At 44.9% G+C, this 24,364-nt stretch overlaps 1 protein-coding gene across 1 annotated transcript in view; it reads right to left on the bottom strand.

Moving 5' to 3' along the window:
- HMCN1 (hemicentin 1) overlaps positions 1-24,364 on the bottom strand; it is a 349,376-nt gene that overhangs the window by 220,176 nt on the left and 104,836 nt on the right. Inside the window, exons 7-10 of the mRNA XM_084848192.1 lie at positions 13,424-13,544; positions 10,651-10,914; positions 10,317-10,461; positions 4,607-4,728 (exon numbers count right to left, since the gene is read on the bottom strand). Coding sequence (XP_084704318.1) covers positions 4,607-4,728; positions 10,317-10,461; positions 10,651-10,914; positions 13,424-13,544 — 652 coding nt within the window. The remainder of the gene's footprint in view (positions 1-4,606; positions 4,729-10,316; positions 10,462-10,650; positions 10,915-13,423; positions 13,545-24,364) is intronic.

The following is a 24,364-nucleotide window of genomic DNA, read 5'->3' as shown; positions in this document are numbered from 1 at the left end:
CACCCGGCCCTCGCTCACCAAACTCCAGGGCACTGACAGGCCTGGCCGATGAGTGCCCGGGAGCTTGGCAAGCAAGTGGGAACAGCTTGGACTTGGCTCCCCAGTCGGCTGTCCTTGACAGCTGACCAGGCAGGAGGAAGAGGAGTAGGCTATCAGGGTGGAAACTGAGCCCATAGAGCCCCAGAGCAGTTCTGATTCTGAGGAGAAACAGCAATCCGTGGGAGAGGAGCTCGCTCATCTCTCACAAGCACAGCAGCTGGCAGAGATTCCTCCTGCCAGCATTCCTGGGATAGATAGTGACCCTGGCAGTGAGAGAGCGCTGGAGGGGGGCTTGCTGGATGCTTGGCGCAGACGCAGGGAGCGACGACAGATGGGAAGGCACCGAAAGGAGGCGTACCGCTCGTTTGGCGCTCAAACAACGGTCGCGTCCCGAGGACCCAAGGGAAAGAGGGAGGATCTCTCCCTAGCCCATAAGTTCAGAGTCTTCCCGTGGTTCCCCTTCAAACGGGCACCAACTGCGTTACCTGGAGCTTAGGCTACTCTGGTATCTTTCCCCAGTGCTGTTCCTTGCTTAGTCGCTAGTGATTAGTATCTGAGAGATTCATAAAGTAATAAAGGAATAAAGCCTCAGAAAGAATCCTTGTCGTCTGTGTCCTGAGTTGGCTATTGGAGGGGACTGCAAGAGGCAGCTAGGGTGCTCCTGACAGAGGCACCCTGTCCACTAGCCATCTCTTGCTCGCGAGCAAGAGACAGCTAGTGGCTGGGAATGCCCCACACCTTCTGCTGCTGCTGCCCAGTGGGCTGTCCTTGACAGCTGACCAGGCAGGAGGAAGAGGAGGTGGCATCCTTTCACAGGCACCCTCCTGGACACTCCCCACACTCACCCGGGCCCCATCCAGCAAGCACCAGCCATTTTGCTGACTTGTTGTTTTTATTTACAAAAAAAAGAGCTAAAAGGAACTGCACATATTTCAATGTGCACATTTTTTAAGCTTCCTTTTTTTTCGTAAACAAAAAGTGGCAAAATGTCAGGCACTCACCGGACGGGCCTTGGGTGGGTGCAGGTGACTCGCCGAGCCCCTGGGGGCTCAAGCACGGGTCTGGGGGGGGGAGCGGGGACAGCACTTCAGTGGGTGCCCAGAGAACCCAGGCAGGGGTGGGTTCACACATCTCTAGTAATACCCAAGCTTTTCAGATTTAATATTGCAAATCTGGGGGTGGGTGAGGACAGAGAATAAAGGTTTGAAGTGTTTGGTGTTTCTCCAGTGGAGGTTGATCTGATTCCAGCAACAACTTCACACAACTGAGGACAAGAATAATCCTTGATCCACTGTATCAGAGCTGAGTCAGAGGTAGTAAAGTGTAAATACAAGAGATTATCTTTAATTGCAATTGGGGTGAGAAAGATTGCCTGGGCGGCGGGAGAGTGTTTTGTACTTGCAAATCAGAACAGACAAACTTTAAAAAATAATTTTAAAGAATCCAAAACAGACACAGCTACAAGACCAGACAGTAGGATCAGAAAACATTAACATATGCACTCAAAGGCCAGTGTCCAATACTGCTGCTGTACCTCCACTTGTTCTGTTGCACCTGCGGGAACCACCGCTAGGACAGTGAGGAGTCAGTGCTTCCTAAAGCAAATCTGGAATGGGACAGGTCAACATAACTCCCTTCTGTGAGCTCTGCTTCCCTACCCTGTTCCAGAAACTAGCATTTCCACTAGTTTCTGGTTACTTTAGGAACCACTAGTTTCCCATTGCAATGGGTTCCACTAGCATACAGGCAACATTGGATAGTGCCCACAATGAACACATTTGGACTATTATTTGCAATATTATTTCATTTATTCCATAGTGTGCTATGTGTTGTTGGAGGTTTTATGTGACCCTTGTTTTTGTTAGTGCAATCAATAAAGCAAATTAGCAAAACCATGTTTCATAAAAGTCTTCAGTGTTTTTTTGTTTGTTAGAGCTGACAAACTTTGAATTTACTCCCTTTATGTGGTTGCACAGGGAACTGGGGGCAGTCTGTATATCTTTCTGGAAAAACAGGATAACAAAGCAGCAGCACAGTGGTTGGGGGGGGGGGAGAGAATGAGAGAAATGAGAGTCCGTCCGTCCCCAAGCTTCACAGTTCCTAGCCACGCCTGATTGCAATGTTGAATGATTATCTATGTTTCCCATGGATGTGTGATTGCAACTACTTCACTACTGTCCCTACACCAGAGCACCCGCACTAAAAAGCAATCACAGTAGGAAAGAGAGCAGGGGAGAAAGCTGCCGTACGACATACAGGATGTGTCATACAGGCATTTCCTCCCTCCCCGCCCCAGAACACCCCGTTTCAGTCGCTCCGCACTCCTCTTGCGAGTGTGGAGCATGGGTCTTCTCCGTGCTGCCTGCGAGGCAGCGCAGAATGGGGGGATGGTCCATTCTCTGGGAACCGACCTCGCAGCACAGGCTCCGAGGTATGTTCCCGGAAAACAAGATATCCTATGGCCGTCTAGCCACTAACTAGAGGCAATAGGATTGCTTCCTAAATCTATTTTCTTTATCTGCTGAGTCATCATATCATAGCATATATCACGAAAATCTCAATCCTATATTTGCTTTCAGAGTCTTCCGATCCATTTAGAGGACATTTTCTTGTTTATGGTCAAGTTCACTTAATTTATTTGCTATTATATGCAAGATAAGAAAATAGCCTGCATCAAGATAAGGTTAGCAACTTGCTAATCTGAACTGATGATGCTACTGAAAACTGACTGCAAAAATTTCCCTACAAACAATTACTGTATCTTCAAGCAAACACAACAGCTTGTTGGTTCTCAAGGAAGGCAGTTATTACATCAAGGATGTCCAGGAAAAGTTGCTCGAGGAATTCAGTCTTAGCAAATTCTGATACAAACTAACCTGACCCGCATACCAATATACAGATTAGAAACAGCTACCAATTGGATTTTGCACTTCTCCTAATGTTATGATATAGTTCTCCATTCAAACAAGTATCAAAAAATACATTTCCAAATGTGTAGAGAGAAAATGCATTTAGGGCGCAACCCTATGGAGATAGTCGTCAGCCTCTGAACTCAGAAGCTGATGAGTAACCAGTGCAGGCCGGCCGCCCTGCATTTTTGGCTAGACAGGTGATCTTGCCTGTCTAGCCAGGGAGTTTTGGTGTGGGAGTGGCAGAGGCCATGTGGCACATAGGAAGCTGCATAGCACAGCTTCCATGGTCTCTTCCCCTCCCTGCCCCCTGGGACTGCCCCGTTTTCCCCATCTCCGTGCTCCATTTCTGAGTGCGGAGACGCAGCCGGCATGGAGAGAAGCACACCAGCTACAAGGGGGAGGAGGTGGAGAGCACGGTTTCTGGGCTCTTGGTTCCGACCTTGGAGCCCAGAAACCAAAAAATCCTATGTCCCCCAGACTCTGTCTAAGGGATATAGGATTGCTCCCTTAGGAATGCACATTTTAAGATAAAATCTGTTTTAAAATACGTATTTAAATTAACATTTTTGTGGATTTTCTTATGTTTGCAGATTAATGTGGAAATAGGTGGAACAGATTTATGGGTGAACACGTGCAAAAATTACACAAACGGGAAACACAGTGATCCATCCATCCCTGTCCATTAGTGTGAGCTCCTTACTGTCCGCACACAGAGAAGTAGATTCTGATTGGGTCAAGAAATGGTTTGTCAACCCGTACCCTGCCAAGAAGCATAATGAATATTGTGGTGCTGGTGGCCACTGATGATGTCACTTCCTCACATAAACACTTCATTCCAGAGAAAGATTTCAGTGAGATGGCCAGAAATATAGCTGCTCCGGAGGAATTATCGTATTGTCTGAAACAGTAGTTGAAGACAGCTATCCCATTTGTCCCCAGCAACTGATAGCCAGATGTATCAATCATGCCTCTGAACATGGAGGTCCCATTTAGATCACATGGCTTAGGGCCAAAACAGACATTACTTTAGATGTGTGTCTAGCAGTTATGCCTTCTTTGCATTTTTACTCTAAAGTGGGTGCAAGTCACCCAATCCATATCTTAAAAGCCCCCCTACACACCATGCTAGTATCCCAGTCTGGACTGGGGTCTCTGTGCCTACTCTAGGCTAAAAAAGAAAGAAAAAGAAGATGCAGCTGCTAGATTGCACATTTAGGATGCAATCCTATGCTTGTTTAAACAGACATGAGTCCTACAACTCCCAGCATTCCCCAGCCAGCCCATGCTGGCAGCAAAATTCTAAGAGCTTTAGGACTCTTACCTGTCTAAACGTGCATAGGATTGCACCCTTAATGGAATGTCTGTTTTGTTCCTAACTGCTATCAATAGAGGTATCCTCCATGGATCTAACCAATCCTTTTTTTATAAGGCCATTTAAGGTAGTGGCCATGACCACATCTTGTGATCATGGATTTCAAAAATGAATTAGGCAGCACGTGAAGTAGATATTTCCTTTTGTCTTTTTCTGTGCTGCGTGATCACTTCACCACTTGGAACATGTCAATGCCTTGTTATCGGACTGGCTTTATGGAGTCCAATTTGAGTAACTCAATTTGAGCAAAATCAACCGCTTTGGAGAGGAAAATGGCACTAACCTGACACATCCAAAAATGTCTGTGCCTGCCCAGTTCCTGCACTGCTACTGGCAATACATTCATAGTAGCCCTCATCCAACAGAGACACCTTGGCAATCTCCCAGTTCACGCTAGCAGATTCTCTGAAATTAAAATAAATACATAAATGTCCTATAAGGATATGTAGAGTAGGTTAAAGGAGAAGCTAAGCTGTAGACATATTGGGCTGTTAAACTGCCATCCATTCCTCACCATCTTCACAAAGTCAGGTGGGGGCTGCGGCATCCATACGAAAATGCAGACCAGTAGGAGATGGAACTGGAGACTAAAGCCAACGCCTGCAGCGCAGCAAGTTGAAGGGACTGCTTTTTTGACCAGACAAGGGCAGAGGTGGCCGGATTCTAGTTTTTATACTAGGCTTGGACAACACAAAGGCTTCATAGTACCTGCCAATCGCACACTAAGCACCTCCATTTAATTTATTATATTTCTATACCGCCCATAGCCTACACCCTCTGGGCAGTTCACAAATTTTTTGAAAAACCATTAAAATACATTATATAAAGTATAAAACCATTCATGTAATGACATGGAACAAATAGTACATGCAACAACAACAAATATCTACAGCACTTTAAAAACATCAGCCAGAGACAATCAAAGAGGCTCCTTAGATGCTGCCAAATGCCTGAGAGAAGAGGGCAGTTTTAACCTGGAGCCAAAAAGATGACAGTGTTGGTGCCAGGCAGGTCTCATCAGGGAGATTATTCCATAAATGGGGGGCCACCACTAAGAAGGCCCTCTCCCTAGTTTGCCGCCCTCGGAGGAGGCTCCTGGAGGAGGGCCTTATATACACAGCCTATTCCCTTTTGAGCCTGAAAAGGGAGGCTGGACCACCCACAGTCCTCACTGAACAAGGTCCCATCCACAAGCAGTAAGAATCCCAATGAAGACCCTGGCATGTAGTGGCTAGTGAGCATGGCACAGGGAAAAACTCTTCTTTTTTAAAAAAAAATGCTATGTTTACTAAATGAAACAGTTTTGGTTATAATGCAAAGGAGTGGAAAACAACAACTATGTACACAAGACTGTCGGATTATAATGTACCCATTTTGCAGCACTGAAAACATCTAAACATACCAATACAAAAAGTGGCCACTTTTTAAAAAACATCGATTAGCTATTATTCATGCAATTATACAGTCTGCTCCATCTGCAAACTTTTCAAAGCCCTTTTAATTTAATGCCATGGCCACATTGATACAGGCTCAGAAACAATCAACAGATTTATAGACGTCTCTCAGAAACAATAAAGGCACCAAAGAATCCACCCCTCTTGGGGTCTCAATCTGGCCCACCAGGGTTCCCCCAAATGGCCACATCCCCTTCCCCTGGCCCCACCCACTGATGGTTTGGCGGTTTCCTGGCTTTCGTGCAGTTTTTTCCCCATTCCAAAAGGCTGAAATGCCTCTCCTAATACTTAGTGGCTGGCAGTAAGAGCTCTAAGCTATAATATACTGGTATGTTTTGTATGTTTGGCCCCACCCCCTTTTGCCTTCAGCTCCACCCACCACTGGAATGCGGCCCCCGAGAGCTTCTCTGAAATGGAATTCAGCCCTTGGGCTGAAAGAGTTTCCCCACCCCTGGTTTAAGTATTATTAAGCAGCTGGACCTATCCTAGTTTGGTGTACTAGAGAAGTAAAGCTCAGTCATGCTATTAATGGATGATTAATGCAGTTCCATTAGTAGAGGCATCCAGAGCACCGTCTGGTCCAGTTTTATTGGATGAGTTTCAGTTATTGAGTTGCTCGGTCAAGTCTGGTCGACCACCTGTGTGCTTGACCCTTGCCCTTCATGGCTTATTACAGCAAATAAGGAGGGGATGTCTGGCTGGGTCCAGGAGGTTGTAAATTCCTCAATGGGAAAGGGAGTGGTGCCGGCCTCTTTAAAAGTGTTGGTAATCATGCCACTCCTGAAAAAGCCTAACCTGGACCCGGAGGATGTTAACAAGTACGCACCGTTGGTCAACATCCCCTTCCTGGGCAAGGTGCTTGAGTGGGTGGTTGCAAGACAACCCCAAGATCATCCTCAACAGTCCTTCTCTGTGAGCTCCTGTCAAAGGAAGTGAGGCGGGTGGCTAGCAGGAACAGGGGCTTTTTTTGCTGTGGCACCTCGGCTGTAGAATCAGTTCCCTAGAGAGATTTGCATTTGCCTGGAACCTACATTGTAGTCCTTCCAGCGCTGGGTGAAGACCTTTTTATTCAACCAGTATTTTATCATTTTAGCTTCCTAATCTTTTAGCACTGGTGTTTTAAATCTGTATTTTAAATCTCTGCACTGCTGCTATGTTTTTATTCTTGTTGCACTGTTATATTGTGGTTTTAAGCTTTCATATTTTATATTGTTTTATGCTGCGCTTTGTGGTTTTGATTTTTGTGAACTGCCCAGAGAGCTTCAGCTACTGGGCAGTATAGAAATGAAATTAATAAATGAAATAAATATATTTCATGTGTTATACAATATTGCATGATTAAATATAACATCTAACCACTGGCCATAGTGTTCGTGAAGGACCTACCATGGCCACAGTATTAAAATGTTATGTCTGCCTTCATCCTAAATCAAAAGAGACTAGTATAGTATGGAACTTGATCAGTCCTTTTAAAACACATACGTAACTGCAGGCTTTTCACACAACAGGAGAGAATTCAAGGTAAATCTCATTACTTAAGATGGAGCTCTCAGTCAGTAAGCCTTAGCTTGAAGATGATTTTGTGAAATCATCAACATATTCTGCTCTATTCAAAAGTCATGTAACAAGATATGAGGGAAATTAAGAGAAAAAGCAAGCAATCTGATCATTAAAGTTTGAGACCAGAATCACAGAACTGGTGAAGTATGTGCCTACAGTGACTTAATGGAACTTCATAAAAAGATGGTGTGATAAACTGGCAGCAGTTTACAGGGAAGGATTACAGAATTCAGCTGGTTAATTGATTAAACAACTTACAGTTAGAACAAAATGTGGGCTACACACTTTCTACATTTTGGGAGTATGAATACAACAACACAAGCTGTTTCCCCATTCCTGTTCTTCTTATGTTTTCAATAATGTAAAATACAGTTCAAGGACTTGGTGAGTTCTTAGACGAAGGACCTTTAATAATAGTAATCACTGTTGCTTGAAGCATGTATTAGCTTTTAAAGAAATACAGAGTTTGATCCAGACTATCTTAGGACAGGAAAAAGTCCTACAGCTCCCAACATTCTCCAGCCAGCCATGCTGGTTGGGGGATGCTGGGAGTTGTAGGGTTTTTTTCTGTCTAAACATGCATAGGATTGTGCCTTTAGAGAGTTTAAACATGCATAGTTAGTCACGTTTTAGTCCCATTGAAAATCATGACCAAGTTCCATTAATTTCCATGGAACTAAAGCATGGGCTAACTTAGTCTGGATTCAACCCATAATATAATTAGCCCAGTGATTTTCAAAATGTCTAGCTTTAGGGAACCTTATCCACACTGAGTTATCTTTGGAGGAACTTCTGCATGTTGCACAAGATTCTGGGGAGTGTTGTAGGCAATTTAGGCAGAGTGGTGGCTACATCACCCTTGACCCATGCAAATTGTGTACACCCTATTGCACAACCAACACTCCCCTGAGGCTGTGCACTGCAGGTGAAATAATTGGTAATGGAAGACAAGCTGTGTTTTGGCAAAGCTTATCGACTATAATGGACCTTCTCTTTAAAGAACCCACTAACAAAACTTCTGAGGAACTCCAGAGTTCCCCAGCACATAGCATCAGACCATTGATATCAGCACTCCTACACCAAATTATTTAACCAAGAGATGAATTGCGCAGGAACAGATGAGCTTCAAAAGAAGCACAGATGAAAGTGAAATCATAATTTTTCACTTAAACAGATTTATAGTGATGTGGCCGTGCTGGTGAATTAAAACACAACCCAGCATTTTCACATATATTACTGACTACATTAATATTATTAGAGTAATGTTGTTACATTGAAAATGATGGAGGACCCAAAAATACATCTGACCTCCCACAGACACTACAGTCCACAGTCTCTCAGCTCCCTCATGCAGATGTCTATTGGCCTTCCTTGCAACATGCAAAACACACCCAAAGTTGAGTCTATGGATTACAGAAGCAGTGAACCTCCATCCAGATTTTACCATTGTATAATGAAGTTGAATGTATGTGTTCTCTCTCCCTCTCCCTCTCTCTCTCTCTCATGCACTGAGGGCGCAATCCTAAGGCCACTAGAAAGCAGCTAGACAGCCATAGGATTGTTTAGTTTCCAGGAACTGACCTCAGAGCCCACAATCTGAGGTCGGTTCCTGGAAAACCACCTCCCTGCCCCCTCACCCACCACTTCATAGGCAGCACAGATCGTCCCTGGGCTCTGCACTCAGATGAGCAGCATGGAGTGGGGCAAAAGGGGGCGTTCCTTGGGGTGGGGAGGGGTGGGAAGTGTGGAAGTGCCAGTACAATGCTTCCAATGCATTGTTCAGCCTCCCTCCCCGCACTGTGCCCCACTCCGAGGTCCCGTGGCTAGACAGCAAAAATAAGCCATCCAGCCGTGAATGCAGGGTGGCTGGAACGCGGACGAGAATATCCCCTCTGCACTCCACCTGCCCTGCATTGGATAGGTGGTCAGTTCTGAGTTCAGAGGTGGCTGCCTATCCCGATAGGATTGCTCCCTGAAAAGTAGGGATGTACAAAAGTCCCTTACCTGAACCCGAAACTTGATTCACGATGGGGGGGAGGTGCTCCGTCCCTCCCCCCGAAATTCTGGCCGGGGGGAGAGGCACCCCATCCCTCCCCTCCGAAATTCTGGCCAGGGGGGAGGTGCCCCGTCCCTCCCCCCCGAAATTCTGGCCGGGGGGGAGGCGCCCCGTCCCTCCCGCCGCGAATCCTGTCCTGCTGGGACGCGAATGGCGGCGGCCATAGCTGCCGCCGTTTGCGTCCCTGCAGTCAGCCGTGATAGGCTACGTAAATGTTTACGTAGCCTATCACGGCTGAGTTAAAAAATAAAAAAAACGCGCGTACGCAAATGGCGGCGCCCATGGGCGCCGCCATTTGCGTTCCTTATTTTGGCACGTGTAGTCTATGTAAACACTTACGTAGACTACGGCGAAAATAAGGGGAACGCAAATAGCGTAGCGTCTACGCTATTTGCATTCCCCTTATTTTCGCTGTAGTCTACGTAAATGTTTACATAGACTACACGTGCCAAAATAAGGAACGCAAATGGTGGCGCCCATGGGCGCCGCCATTTGCGTACACACGGTTGTTGTTGTTTTTCACTCAGCCGTGAAACATTTACGTAAACATTTACGTAGCCTATCACGGTGTTTTTTAAAAATCTAGCCGTGATAGGCTATGTAAATCTTTACGTAGCCTATCATGTTTTTGTTTTTTGTTTTTTTAACTTGGAAATGGCGGCGGTGGCAGCCGGTCGGAAGACCGGCCGCCGCAGCCGCTGCCGCCAAAACGCCGCCGAACCGCCACCAGAGCCGCCGCCGCCAGGGACATTCACACAAGGTAAGTCCCATCCCGGGGGGGGCAGGGGGGTAGACCGTTTCACCAGCAATTTCGGGGGGCCGAATCCGCTGGCATTCGGCCTCCCCGAGATTCGTGGCGAAATTCTCTGACATCCCTGCTGAAAAGACAAAGTCTACAATAAAACTGAGCAATGGTTACTTACTTGAAAAACCGATCAATTCCCAGTTTAATTCCATTATGGCTAAAATGCACAGTAAAAGGTATGAGGCTGGCTATGTTGCAAGGAATGTGACCAGGCTGTAGATAATATCCTGGGGTTTTCTCGGGCATGCTTACTTTTGGAGCATCTAGAATAAAAACCAAGTCATTATCCTTATAAATCTAATGGAAGCATACAGTAACATTTCTCCATGATACCACAGGTTGTGTTATTCACAGGAGCTGGGGAGGGACAGGAAAATCCCCTTTCCAAATGATTGTTACTAAATAAATAAAGATCATGCAAGTAAAGAAAAACACTTTTTAAAAAAAATTACCAGGAATAATATTAGAAAACGAGACACTGGAAACTCTCTGGAAGAGGTAATCATTTTTGTCATAACCAGTTATTTTAAGAAAGAAGGCGTCATTTGGTGGAATAAACTCAGTAATATTCCAGATTCCATAAGGTTTTCTATCAGGGAAATATTTCACAGGAAGTGTCTTCAGAAGGTCTCCAGTGATGCTAAGCAGCTGTAGATGGTCCACTCTAGCAGGAAGATGAATCCCTGTGGTATTGAGCAAGATGTAGGTAGGTATCCCTATGCACAAAATACAAAGTAAGAGTTACAAACATGCCAAGGTGGGCCTTTCCAGGTGTCTTAGGTACCACAAGCTCCCCCATTGTCCCTCTTAGATCATAGTATTTTGGGGTTGCTCGGAAAGTGCTAATGTAGCTTGCCAACATACCATCCCCAGTCAGTTCTATGCAAGAGACTGCAGCCATAATTCAGAAATTCTGGCATAAAAACTCTACCATTTTACGAAAGGGAAAACTTTGGTGCCCACACTGGGGAACATACCGACATGCTCTCATGTTTGCACAGGGCTCTGCATGTTTTTGGGACGCATCCATCCCTACATGCTATATGTTAATTTCTCACAGCTGGGTATCATTGGAAAAATCATCAGATTTTGTTCAGACTTTCCGCTTTGCTAGCTGTCCAACCCAGCTCCTCTTGAGTTTAGGGTGTGGGGCAGGGTAAGGCAAAGCAGAGGCAAAGGGCAAAGAGGAAACAAGTAAAGACAAAACCAGTCCTGTAGCCAGCAAGGAGCAGAGCCTCCTGGTTTCTCCAAACAGCAAGTAAGCTTGGCTCAGAAATCTTTATGGGGTCAGAGAGTACAAAATGACATATTTTGGCCTATAGGTGCAATCGGACTTCTTTGCTGGTATGATTGATTCCCTCCTTTAGGAAGAACTGAATTTTGGAGCACAAGATGAATCCTTATCTGATATACCTGAGGCTATCAGTTCAAGACTACTGCAGGCCCAAATGCTGACAACAGAACATCACCATGTGGGTAAACATACCTCTCATTCATTTGCCTGCCCAAGGACCTGAGCAAGGGTGAGCAACCTGTGACCCTCTAGATGTTTTTTGGCCTACAACTCCCATCAGCCAGTGGAGACTGCTGGCTCCACTTTGGGCGGGGCTGTCAATCCATTCTAGGTTTTGGTCAGAACCAGCTAGAACTCTAACGGAGCTATCCAAGGGTCTGAACTCTGTCCCCAAAATAGGTTCAGCACCTTGGATAGCTCCTTTAGAGTTCTGGCTGGTTCTGACAAAAACACAGAGTGGATTCACAGCCCCACTGAAATTTGAGCCACCAGCCTCCACTGTCATCAACCCTAGCCAGCATAGCCAATGGTGAGGGATGATGGGAGCTGTAGGCCAAAACATAAGGAGGGCCACAAGTTGTGCATCCCTGAGCTAAAGGAAGCATGAGATTCCCACAGAGCCACCATTTTAAAAAAATAAATCTTACACTCCAATCCTAAGAAAAGTTCCTTAGTGGTTTGTCGCACTAATTTCAATGAAATTTACTTCCTAAAACTACTGCAATCTCATACAAAAAATAGTAAGCCATGTTTGCTCAAGGCTCTGCAAACTCTTTGGGATTGTAGCCTTTGTTACATAGGTGAAAAGTTTAGGTGTGTGGGGAGGGGGGTCCAATCATGCAGCTTAAATCAAAACCTATCGTAAAAGTTTATAAATGATTTAATTCTGTTTCTCTCCCTGCAATAAAAAAAAACAGCTCTGGATGTCCTACATGTTGAACTAATTTCCAAAAGTTTCTTCTAAAATTAATTAACCTAACTTTCAATTTGTTTTTCAACTCCAAGGTCCAATATTATTTTGTAATCTTTATAAAGTAGGACACCTTTGAGCCAATATAGGAATAAACACATTTGAAATGTTCGATGCACAAATCTACTGACATGGAGGCACATCAAAATGCATCAGTTTTCTGCCATCTTCCATCCAAAGAGTAAGATCCATTAAACACAAAGGTTGCAATGCAACCACACTTTCCAGTGAGTAAGTCCAATGGAACTCTTGGTTCTGAGTAGGCATGTATAGGATCGCACTGCACGTCATTTGTGATACAATGTCACAAACAAAAGATACTCTCAGAAATTTGGGCAGGAAAAACATCCAAGACTCTAAAAATAATCCAAGACCGCAGCAAATGTTTTGTTCAAGTTTCTTACAGTTTGCTGAAGCTCTACACCAGCTCCGAATTCTTTGAAAATACTAGGATCAAACATTTATCAGCAGAAACTAGCATCTAATTATGTGTTTTGTGCTTTCCACAGGTGTTGGGAGTAGGGATGCTAGGGAATTTCATTTAGTTCAAATTTTTAAGCAAACTGACCTAATTCATATTTGTTGGACTAATACGCAGATCATAACCCAGTTATTCTTTGGATTCTGCACTTCTCTAAATTCTGTGATGCAGTTCTCAGCTCAAAAACTGCATTCAAAAATGCGCATGTTAGGGAAAGCCATGTATAAAAGTGCATATGCTAGGCAATGTTGTGTATGAAATGTGAACTTTCGTGTGTTTAAAATAATATATCACAGAATGATGCAGAAATTGGACAGAACAGACTTCTGTCTGAATACATGTGAAACTGACACAGACCAGATATAGACTGATTCATGCACCCCTAGTTGAAGGCAGTGGTGTCATTCAATAACCACTTAAACTAGAGACACCTGCCTAAAGGTAACAATTATTAAAATGTGAACTAGGGTAGCTACTAACCTTGCACTGGTCTGCTGGAAGTCATTTTGAAGTCTAGTGTCGGCTTTCTAGAAAAACCAGCTCTGAAGTCAATAGTACTGAGACCAGTGATACGAACAGAGTGTCGCCCACTACTTGATGTCTGAAAAGTATTGCAGGAGAATAAATTTTAGTAATCAGAATGTGACGTTTTGTAGTCCATTAAAGCTTATTGACCCCACTAGACATTAAGACTGCAATCCCAGTAAATAAGCAAGTCTCACTGAAATAACGGAGCTCATTTTCATGTAAACAAGATGAAGATCAGGCTTTAAGCAACACACATTAAACATATTAAGACCAAAGATTTACCAGGAAACTCAAATAAGGCAGGCATTTTATAAAGGAATTACTGTGTTGGCTAGTAGGATTTTGAGATCCAGTTCTTCAAAAACATAGCCAATGCAAAGAGACTTGCCCAGTTCCCAATCGTTTAATCACGATAGAGACATCTGGCCCTGATTGAATATCATTTGGTGCACTCTTACAAGATGATGAAAGTATGACATTCTTAATGAAATGGGATTGAGAGATTAAAACAGTCTCAAAATGAAAATATTGATACTCTGACAGAATGATATTTCCCAGTGTGAATTCTACATCCACACAACTTTGCTTTATGCAAGCACTTCTCTCCCTCTGTCAGCAAGAGATGCTAAGTTACTTAGGGCTCAGCCAAAAGGAAGGGTGATTTTTCATTTCATTTTCATTTAATGTATTATATTTCTATACCAGCCCATAGCCAGAGCTCTCTGGGTGGTTCACAAAAATTAAAAACTATTAAAATACATTATACAAAGTACAAACCCATTTACATAAAATGTATAAACAGACTGCACACAGGCATACAACATATACCTAAAAAAACATTTTTAAACCATCTACCAAAGACAGTCCAGGACCAGATTAAAAACTCACTGTAGGCTGCCAAATGCCTGAGAGAAGAGGGCAGTTTTAACCTGGCACTGAAAATGTAACAATGATGGATCCAGGCGGGCCTCGTTTTACATAACTGGGGGGCCACCACAGAGAAGGCTCTCTTCACCACCAAGAAGGTGGTGGAGATGATTTTAATCCCCATTGAAAGGCACCCTGCTTTTTAGAGATCTTTCATGGATAGGGGCAAAATATAAGAAAGCATTCACCTAGTCAAGAAGCGAAGCCCTCAGTGAGCTACATTTACCCTCTCCTCTAGCTGTGATTTTAAAAGGTATGTGACTAATTGCACCAAAAATGCATAGGCACATGCATTTGAACATGCACCCATCTGAAAGCTATTCAGTGCTGATAGACAGAACCACACCCATTTGAATGTACATCAGATTTATGTCCAGAGTTCCCTGTCCATCAAGCAATATAAATGCAGATGCCTTCTTATGTGCATGGATTTCCATAACATGATTTATTTATTATTTACAGTAAATAAATTCCTTATTTATAAATAACTATATCTTGTGTATAAATACTGTTAAATCTCTCTCTCTCTCTCTCTCTCTTTCCCCCCATATATCCAGGTGGCATTTACAGAATAAATACAAAACAAGTTAAAATACAAACTAAAAATAGACAAAATACTATACAGTAAAAGCATGAAGGCTTACTATGCTTCAGCAAGATAGCTGACAGTTTCAGCCCAAAAAGCAGCTCAGGGTAGTTTTCGTAAAATGCACAATTTTGCTCACTCATCCCAGACTCACAGAACCCCAAATATTATGCCCATCTTTATTACTGTAAACATTAGGACAATATAGAAGAAATCCAGATATGTACCCTGAAGCACTATTGAGAGTTTGTGCTGAATAGTTTAAACAAACATGCACACAGTGAAGTAGAAGAATACTCAACACATATCCACTAAATGCAAGTGAAGGAATAAGGAGAGACAGATAACATAAGAGATGCTACGATTAGTTTTGAAGTCATAAATCCCTTTTTAGTCCTCATACAGGGAGGAACAACTGATGGCTCTTAGAGTAAATCACATCAATTTAAAAAGAACACAAGTTGTTTTATCATCCAAAAACAATGCTCAGCAATATATTAACAGCACAATCTTATATGTGTCTACTCAGAAGTGTGTCCCACTCATTTCAATGGGGTTTACTCCCAGGCAAGTGTATATAGAATTGCAGCCTAAAAGAAACAATTGTTTTCCATAAAGTCATGACTTAGACAATCCACTCCCTCTAGGCACCCTGACGAATCACTGTGTGTCTGTATTGAAAAGGCCACTATTTATTTATACAGCTTAGCCTTTCACCTCAGTAAAATCACCACCCCCACGGTTTTCTGGCATAGGCCTGCTGCTGTCAAGATCAATGGAGTAAAGAAAACTGGGGGGGGGGGTTCGCAGAGTGCCAAAAAGACTCCTGTTATCAAGTGATAATTGGCTGTTAAGTGTTACTTAGGCAAACGCAGTGACAACAGATCCCTTTTATAGTTTTATGCAACATCTGTATAGGAAATTCATAATAGGATTAAACATTTAAAGGAACTTTCCTTTTCCGTCATCAGTGGTTGTACAATTTTATTACAAGCCATCAAAATGGAGAAATAATGCTGTATATACTTATCAGGATCCCAACAACTACACAATGATTTCCGCACACCCAACGGGGCTTTGAAGTTGGAATTTAGAATCCCGGGGAGGGGAACCTCAGAAGCAGTTTGCAGTATGGCACTGTGTCTGTGTGTGTGTCGGTGCTGGGGGGAAGCATGGTCTGCCGTCCAAATCACAAACATGTACACGCTCACTAGACATGTCCAACTACCTGAAGTAGTTGTTTGGATCCTGGCCAATATTGCTAATGTTACAAACGTAGGGAGCAGAATGAGGTGGAAATGAGTAGAGCCTTGAGGTGGTAAAATGGACCCTGCTGCTTAAGATGGGAGATCGTGTTTTTTATACCTTGCTTTCGGGGGGGGGGGAATCTCCTTGCAAGTGGAAAACTAGCACATCTACAAGTAGCCTATTCTTGATCTTTTCTCCCTGGGGTGCTAGTTTTCTTGACTTGGAGACAGGGGTCCAGCCTTTAGTGTCCATGACAAACCCCGGGTTTCTGACCAAGCCTGCAACTGCAGAGGAAAGGGAACAGTCTCTGCCCATGGCCCAGACCCAACGTTGAGAGGCAGCCTAGGATTCCCTTTGGCACTGCCCTTGCCGCCATGTGCTCAGACTCAGGTTGGCTTGTCTCCACAGCAGCTGGGTGCTCAGAATGCCCAGAAAGTGCAGAGGCAGGACAAATATCCACCATCCACTCTGAGCTGGTGGGCAGAGGCGGAGGCATGTCAGCCTGTCTCCAGCTCAGAGTTGGGCTGAGCACCAGCCAGGCACAGAACCATTGCAAGTCTCCAAACCCCACCTCCCACCTCCCATAAGCTGGAAAGGGACATATTTTTGCATTATGAAGAATTCCCCATCCCCTTAGAGGGGGAAAGGGGAATGGCTCCTGGTCTTCTTGCACTGCAGTTCAGAGATGGAAGGTCAGAGACAAGATCCTGCCACCTGTGGGAGTGGCACAGTCCTGGTAGCCACACATTTCTAGTTTACCAAGGCCAGACAAAATCTTTGGACTGCTGCTTACAAGGGACTTGTTATGTGGTGGATCGTTTTAAAAATGTGACACACATGTGCCCAGGGCCAGCGTCAAGAGTAGGCATGGCTGGGCACCTGCCAAGGGCCCACACACCATCAGAAACCCACTGACAAGAGCCCCCTGGCCTTGTTCCGCCTATTTATTTATTTATTTATTTATTTTATTACATTTATATCCCACCTTTTTTCTTCCTTAAGGAACTCAAGGTGGCATACATAATCCTCCTCCTCTCCATTTTAGCCTCACAACAGCAACCCTGCGAGGTGGGTTGGGCTGAGAGTCTGTGACTGGCCCAAAGTCACCCAGTGAGCTTCCATGGCCAAGTGGGGACTAGAACCCAGATCTCCCGGCTCCCAGTCCAACACTCTTGCCACTACACCACACTGGCTCTTCACCCTTGCAACCTGCTTCATCACCTGTCTCTCGCTCTAGCCCAGAAAATGGTGGTGGCGAAAAGGAAGAGCAGTAGATGCCATGGCCTACCTCCTCCCTGGCTCTCTGCCTGTCAAGCAAGCAAGTGGTAACAATGATGAGAAAGAGAAGGAGGAGGAAGAGCAGCTGGTGACAATGGGGTGAGAAGGTAGACTCACTGAGGGAGGGGGCCCACTGAGAGTGCCTCGCCCAAGGGCCCTCAAAAACCTGGAGCCAGCACTGTACATGCTCATCATCTGAAGTGGTACGGTCAACTCAGCCACCTCAGGTTTTTAACACCTCATTCTGCTGCAGGCCTAAGCCTATGGTAACGAACCTTGAAACACCTCAGATAGCAGATTCACTTGGGGATGAGCAGCTCTCAACCAACCACATTGAGGGAGTTTAGCAGGTGTGACACTGTGCCATGCCAGGACCATGGGCTATTCTGTAACTACCCACCACAAACTCCCACAACAAGTGCCGCCTGTGCCACATAGACTGGCTGCCTATGTTCTGTGGATTACTCTTTATGAACAACACATTGCTGGCATGTACAGTACATGCACTGTTCAGCTACAGGTGGGAATTTGAGGGTGAAACCTTGCCCTGGCCCAGGAAAATTATAGTGCGTATGATGGTTACATACGAATATATGATATATGTGTGGTATATGGTAGATGTGAGTACCATTAAAAAAAGGTAAAGGTGTCCCCAACCAGTCGTGTCCGACTCTAGGGTGCGGTGCTCATCCCCGTTTCTAAGCCGAAGAGCCAGCGCTGTCTGAAGACGCTTCCGTGGTCATGTGGCCGGCATGACTGAACACCGAGGTGCACGGAACACTGTTACCTTTCCCGCCGAGGCGGTACCTATTTATCTACTTGCAATTTCTTGCTTTCGAACTGCTAGGTTGGCAGGAGCTGGGACTGAAGACGGGAGCTCACTCCGTCACGCAGCACTCGGGTCTCGAACTGCTGACCTGCCGACCTTCCAGTCTGCAGTTCAGCGTCTTAACCACTAAGCCACTGCGGTCCCTTGGGTACCATTAGGTTTCCTGAATTTTATCAAAGTGGTGCTCATACTGAATTTGATCTTGAGAACTGCAAGCGCAAGGAAATTTGGGGAAAGGGTATTTCACTGTGTACACTACAGCCCCCAGCCCCCTGCAAAAAGCCTCTCAAGAGGGTCAGGTTCCCTGACCCTCCTGGATGTGTGGAATGGGGCATGTAGAGCTGCTGGAGCGGGGTGGAATTGACCACAATTGGGCAGAAGCACCTTGCTTGCACAAGCGCAGCTCTGCTTGTGCAAGGTAGCAGTGCCTAATTTGGGGCGATTCTCCCTTCCCAGTGTAGCCCCTCATGGCACACCCTGCACATTCAAGAAGGTGCTCTGAACTCTGGAAAGACTCAGGGGGTGCATAGGGGAGGAGGAGATATAAAGTCCCCTTCCATGAACTGCCTTCCAACATATTATCTTTACTTCCATAGCTTATAAAACAATGGCTCAGTTTCAACGTCCTGGCAAACCATGATTTAGAACCCAAACCACAGCTTGAGCTTCCAAACACACAACAGGCAAACTTGGGTTTAATATCTGACTGTCTGCTTTTGTTTTCAATTTTTCATCACACTTTCATAAGTTCACTTCTGCCTCCATGTACAGCAACCTTTGGAGAAAGAAAAGCAGCCCTAACTATAGTTTTGTCAATGTAACACCAAACCACAGTTCAGTATGTTTAACTAGGGACATTGTGGACATCCAGCTGGGGCTCAAAGCCCAGCAAAAAATTGTCGGATCCCCCCCCCCCCGCGATGACAGTCCATGGATCCCCGCACTTGCCCAACTCGGTGCATGCCAAATTCGGTGCATTCTCGATCCCTCACTGAGCCACAAAATGGCAGCTTAGCCTTTTTCATAAAGGCCAATTTTATGCAAATATGCAAGAGAGGCTCATCCACCCATCCGTGAGAGCAGTTAGGTGGGTGACCAGATGTGAGTAGGGGTGTATGAAACCTACTTACCTGTCTGCTGAAGGGGTCCGCGGGGCGGGGAGGTGATCCATCCCTCCCCCCGGAATCCTCCCCAGCCAGCTCCACTCCGCGGCGAGTCCGCGGAGCTGCCGACCGGGCCTGTCTGCAGTAGGACTTCCGGCCACTGCCACGGAAATGGCATCCGGAGTAGCGGACACCATTTACGTCCCTGCCCTTGGCCGTGATAGGCTACATAAATATTCCGCTATGCCATTTGCGTCCCTGCTCTTTGCCGTGATAGGCTACATAAATATTCACATAGCCTCTCACAGCCAAGGGCTTGGACGCAAATGGCATCTGCTATGCTGGACGCCATTTTGTTCCACAGCCTGGCAGCAGAGGGCTGTGGAATGAAGACGACGGACTTGGAACAGCCACCGCCAGGTAGGGTTCGTCCCGACCGCCCTTCGTGGGGGGGGGGGGAGCGGTCCGTTCCACCGTGGACTCCAGGGGGCCAGATTCTAAAGAATCCAGCCTCATTGGAATCCGTGGCAGATTTCTCCGCCATCCGCTTTTAAGAAGGCCTTGAAAATGTATTATTTTACTGTGGCCTTCTCTTAATATGATTGCTGTTGTTGCTGTTATTGTTGGTTTTATTGTTGGCTTTTATTGTTGTTTTTATCGCTATTTTATTGTGTTTATGTTTTTAGCGCTTTTAATATTTTATCTGTTTTTATACATTATTGCTGTGAGCCTGCCTGGCTTCTGCTCTGAAAGGTGGCCAAGAAATTTTTAAAAAAGAAAGAAACAAAGAAAGAAAGAAGACAGGCGTAGGCCATTTACGCCTGCAATCTTGCATAAATGGCCTCTCTACGGCCACCATTTGCATAAAATCAGCCTTTATGGAAAAGGCTGAGCCACCATTTTTAAGCAAAATGCCAGCTCGGCAAAGGTTTGGTAGCTGCATCTGCATGCCACATGCTGGGTGCTCGTGGACTGCCTGGCGACTTACCGCACACATCAAGCAGGGGTGGGTGGATAGTGGAGGGCTGGCGAGCAGCGCGCAACCCAGACCATGGTAAGTTTGCCTGTCCCTATGTTTAACCAAAGTTTGCCGTGATGTCCGAATGGAACCAATTTTGAACACTGGATACATATTTGAGCTATTTAGATCCCATGTGAACTAAATTTTTTAAGTTTACGTCAGGCTAATTTTGGTTTAGCTTTAACCTGATTGCAACAGACAGAGAGAAATATGCTTGGCTTAAAGCTAAATCCATTCAGATGTCTATCCAAAGTACTTAAAATTGCCTAAAAGCACTTGTAAACATTATTACAAACAAGCAACCCACCTCCTCATAATGAAATTGAAAATATTTTAAATGTAAGCAATTACGTTTAAGTAATTAAATTCATAGGGATTTGATTCTTTTTAGAAAATTAAATTAAAGGTCTCAGATACACTGGATTTCATGCATTTTTGTTATATGCAAAACTGAAGTCTGGCTTATGGTGGTGTTTAGTTTTAGAAAAGTATGTACATTTTGTTTATATGTTACTATAGCTACAAATGGCGTTATGTTACAAGGAGACTTCAAAGAATGTAACTCATTAAACTGGGTTGATTCTGTCTTTATTGTTACCCTTCTTCACCTAATCAACTCGAATTGGTTTGAAGACTGTGTGTGAATAGCAACCACTACCACCATCAATCACTTTCTGAATAAATAACATCCAACAGAGAACTCTTTTATTCATAACAGTTGCAATTCTGCACACAGTTACAACTGCATAGCTGTCACTGAAATCAGTGGGAAAGAGCCACGTTACTATGTGTGGGACTGTAGCCAGTAACTGCAAATACTTCCTGTTGATTTTTTATTCAGTTCTCTCTCCACCCCCCTCACCCCACCCCCACACACACTTTCTTTCTCTCCTTAAACAAATGCTCCATTTAAACCTAACTAGCTGGAAGGGTTCTGCGCCATCCTCCAGCAGAAGAAAAAAGCAAAACCTTTTTGATGCATTATATTTGCCCTTTGGAGACTTTCATATGCAATTGCATCTTTTTTCCAACAGGATGGCAGGCTTATTTTCTCTCTCCAGGTCTGCGATTTCAATGTTCTCTGTAACAAGGTTGAAACCGGGGAGTAATTAGATGCAATACCTTTAGTAAATGAGAACATAAGAAGAGCCATTCTGGATCAGAACAAGGCTCCATCTAGTCCAGCATTCAGTTCACACAGTGGCCAACCAGCTGTTGACTGAAAACCCACAAGCAGGACACAAGTGCAACAGCAGCCTCCCACCCATGGTCCTCAGCAACTGGTGCACATAGGCGTACTGCCTCTGATACTGGGGGTAGCATAGAGCCATCAGGGACTAGTAGCCATTGATAGCCTTCTCCTCCAGGAATTTGTCTAACCTCCTTTTAAAGTCATCTAAACTGGTGGCTATAACTACATCTTGTGGAAGGGAATTCCATAATTTAACACCATATGCTATGGTGGCATGATCCCACTGCACATAAGGGAATGAGTTGCATAATTTATCCTTATTGCAAAATGTGACTCTTTCTAGTCATAGACACTAAGGTTTTATTTCAGTGCAGACTAGAAGCACACCACCATTATCACAAATTCATTCAATCCTTTCCTTGTTCAATCAATTCCTGGAGAAACTACGATCTAGGGATGTACAACAATGTCGCCTGCACTTGCAAAACAGTCGAGCATGCCTAGTTCACAACCCTGAAAGTGAGCACAAGCAGGAGAACTTTTTCCAAAAATGTTCACAACTTCTTGAATATGCACTCGCATTCAAAAATTGCGCAACTTTCAGAGAAAAAGCAGTTCAAAGATGCACAATTCTCAAAATGTGCAATTTCATACTTTATAAGGAAAAGTTGCACAGCTTTGAAAAATACTCAAATGTTTGCATAATTTTCCCATTTGCGGAAATCAAGCAGCGATCACAAGCACTCATGGAAATCAAAGGAGAGACAAGCATCAAGTTGAGGCTCAGAATCTGGGCAAACACTAACACCGCTTGTTTGCCCATCCTGACTAAGGTAAAGGTAAAGGTGTCCCCAACCAGTCATGTCCAACTCTAGGGTGTGGTGCTCATCTCCATTTCTAAGCCAAAGAGCCAGCGCTGTCCGAAGACGCTTCCGTGGTCATGTGGCCGGCATGACTGAACACCGAGGTGCACGGAACGCTGTTGCCTTTCCCGCTGAAGCGGTACCTATTTATCTACTTGCAATTTCTTGCTTTCGAACTGCTAGGTTGGCAGGAGCTGGGGCTGAAGACAGGAGCTCACTCCGTCACGCAGCACTCGGGTCTCGAACTGCTGTCCTGCTGACCTTCCGGTCTGTAGTTCAGCGTCTTAACCACTAAGCCACCGCGGCCCCTACAGTCTTTAATACAAAAGTTCTTTATAATCTTTTATACCTTTGATCTTGACCAAGCTAGATTGTTGTTGTTGTTCAGTCATTAAGTCGTGTCTGACTCTTCATGACCCCATGGACCATAGCACACCAGGCCTTCCTGTCCTCTACTCTCTCCCAGAGTGTGCTCAAGTTCATGTTCATTGCATCGGTGATGCTATCTAACCATCTCATCCTCTGCCGTCCCCTTCTCCTTTGCCTTCAATGATCTTTCCCAGCAGATCTTGGTAGATCCCCTTCATGGATCACTGCCTTGTCATGGCGAAGGGGCTTGTGTATCTCAGTGAAGCCATGAACTATGCTGTGCAGGGCCACCCAAGACGGACAGGTCATGGCGGAGAGTTCTGACAAAATGTGGTCCACTGGAGAAGGAAATGGCAACCCACTCCAGTATTCTTGCCAAGAAAATCCCATGGAAAGTATCAAAAGGCTAAACGCTAGATTGACATAAGAACAAAAGAAGAGCTGTGCTGGATCAGACCAAGGTCCATCCAAACCAGCATTCTGTTCTCACAGTGGCCAACCAGCTGCCCACAGGAAACCCACAAGGACATGAGTGAGGCACTGGGTAAATTAAAACTCTTGCTTTGGCATAGTTCTCCAGACCAGCTGGCTACTTGCACATCATTCGGATTGAAGTGCTTTACAGCTCAGTGAAACTGAGGAGAAAAGACTGTCATGCCAATGAGGAAAATGTAGAAACTGGTTACCAAAAATGGGCGGCCATACCCAAAGCCAGACCTGAAATATGCAGGTTCTTCAGCACAGGGATTCTGAGATCAGTGGCTGGACTACAGCATGTAGAAGTTACTGCTTTGTGAAGCATGCAAGGACAGCAGTCTAGGCTTCTAGTGTTCATACACGAGCTGAACTGGAGGGAACTGTTTTTGCAAAAATGTATGGTAGTGGCAAGAAGTCCCCCACCCCCTTCTCAAATACCTCCCCACCCCCACCACAGGGATTGCATCAAAGGAGAGGTGAAAGTGTCCTGCCCACTCAGATAAAGAACATCATGACAAGTGCCCGCCTCTGGTTATGAATGCTGCTAGAGAAGCCTTTCAAAGCCCGATGGTGTTTGAAGGGTCTAATGAAGAACCCATCTCCCAAGGCCATACCTGGGGGACAGCCAAAAATGGCAGCAAGGGTAAGAAGATCCCAGATGTCAAGACAGGGCCTAAAAGAGCTGAGGAGATGGCAGTCTGTGACACCTGTGGTGCCCTAACAGGCCTCCAGCATCCTTGAGTCCCACTCTAATGAGCAGATTTTTCTGAAACTAAAGAGGGCTCCTTCATTTCATTTCATTTATGACATTTCTGTACTGCCCAATAGCTGAAGCTCTCTGGGTGGTTTACCAAGATTTAAAACCTTAAAAAATGCATTACACATCGTATAAAAAATATTTACATACAACCATATAAACTGACAGCACACATAGAGAGAGATGCATCTACCTGAACAATTTTAAACAATCAGCAATAAGAAAAATCCAGGATCTGATTAA

Source organism: Heloderma suspectum, chromosome 4, assembly GCF_057233095.1.
Source record: "Heloderma suspectum isolate Gila_16-S chromosome 4, 16-S_ref, whole genome shotgun sequence".
Taxonomy (NCBI): domain Eukaryota; kingdom Metazoa; phylum Chordata; class Lepidosauria; order Squamata; family Helodermatidae; genus Heloderma; species Heloderma suspectum.
Note: the sequence above shows the minus strand (reverse complement) of the source record. Positions and strands in the feature narration are given on the sequence as shown.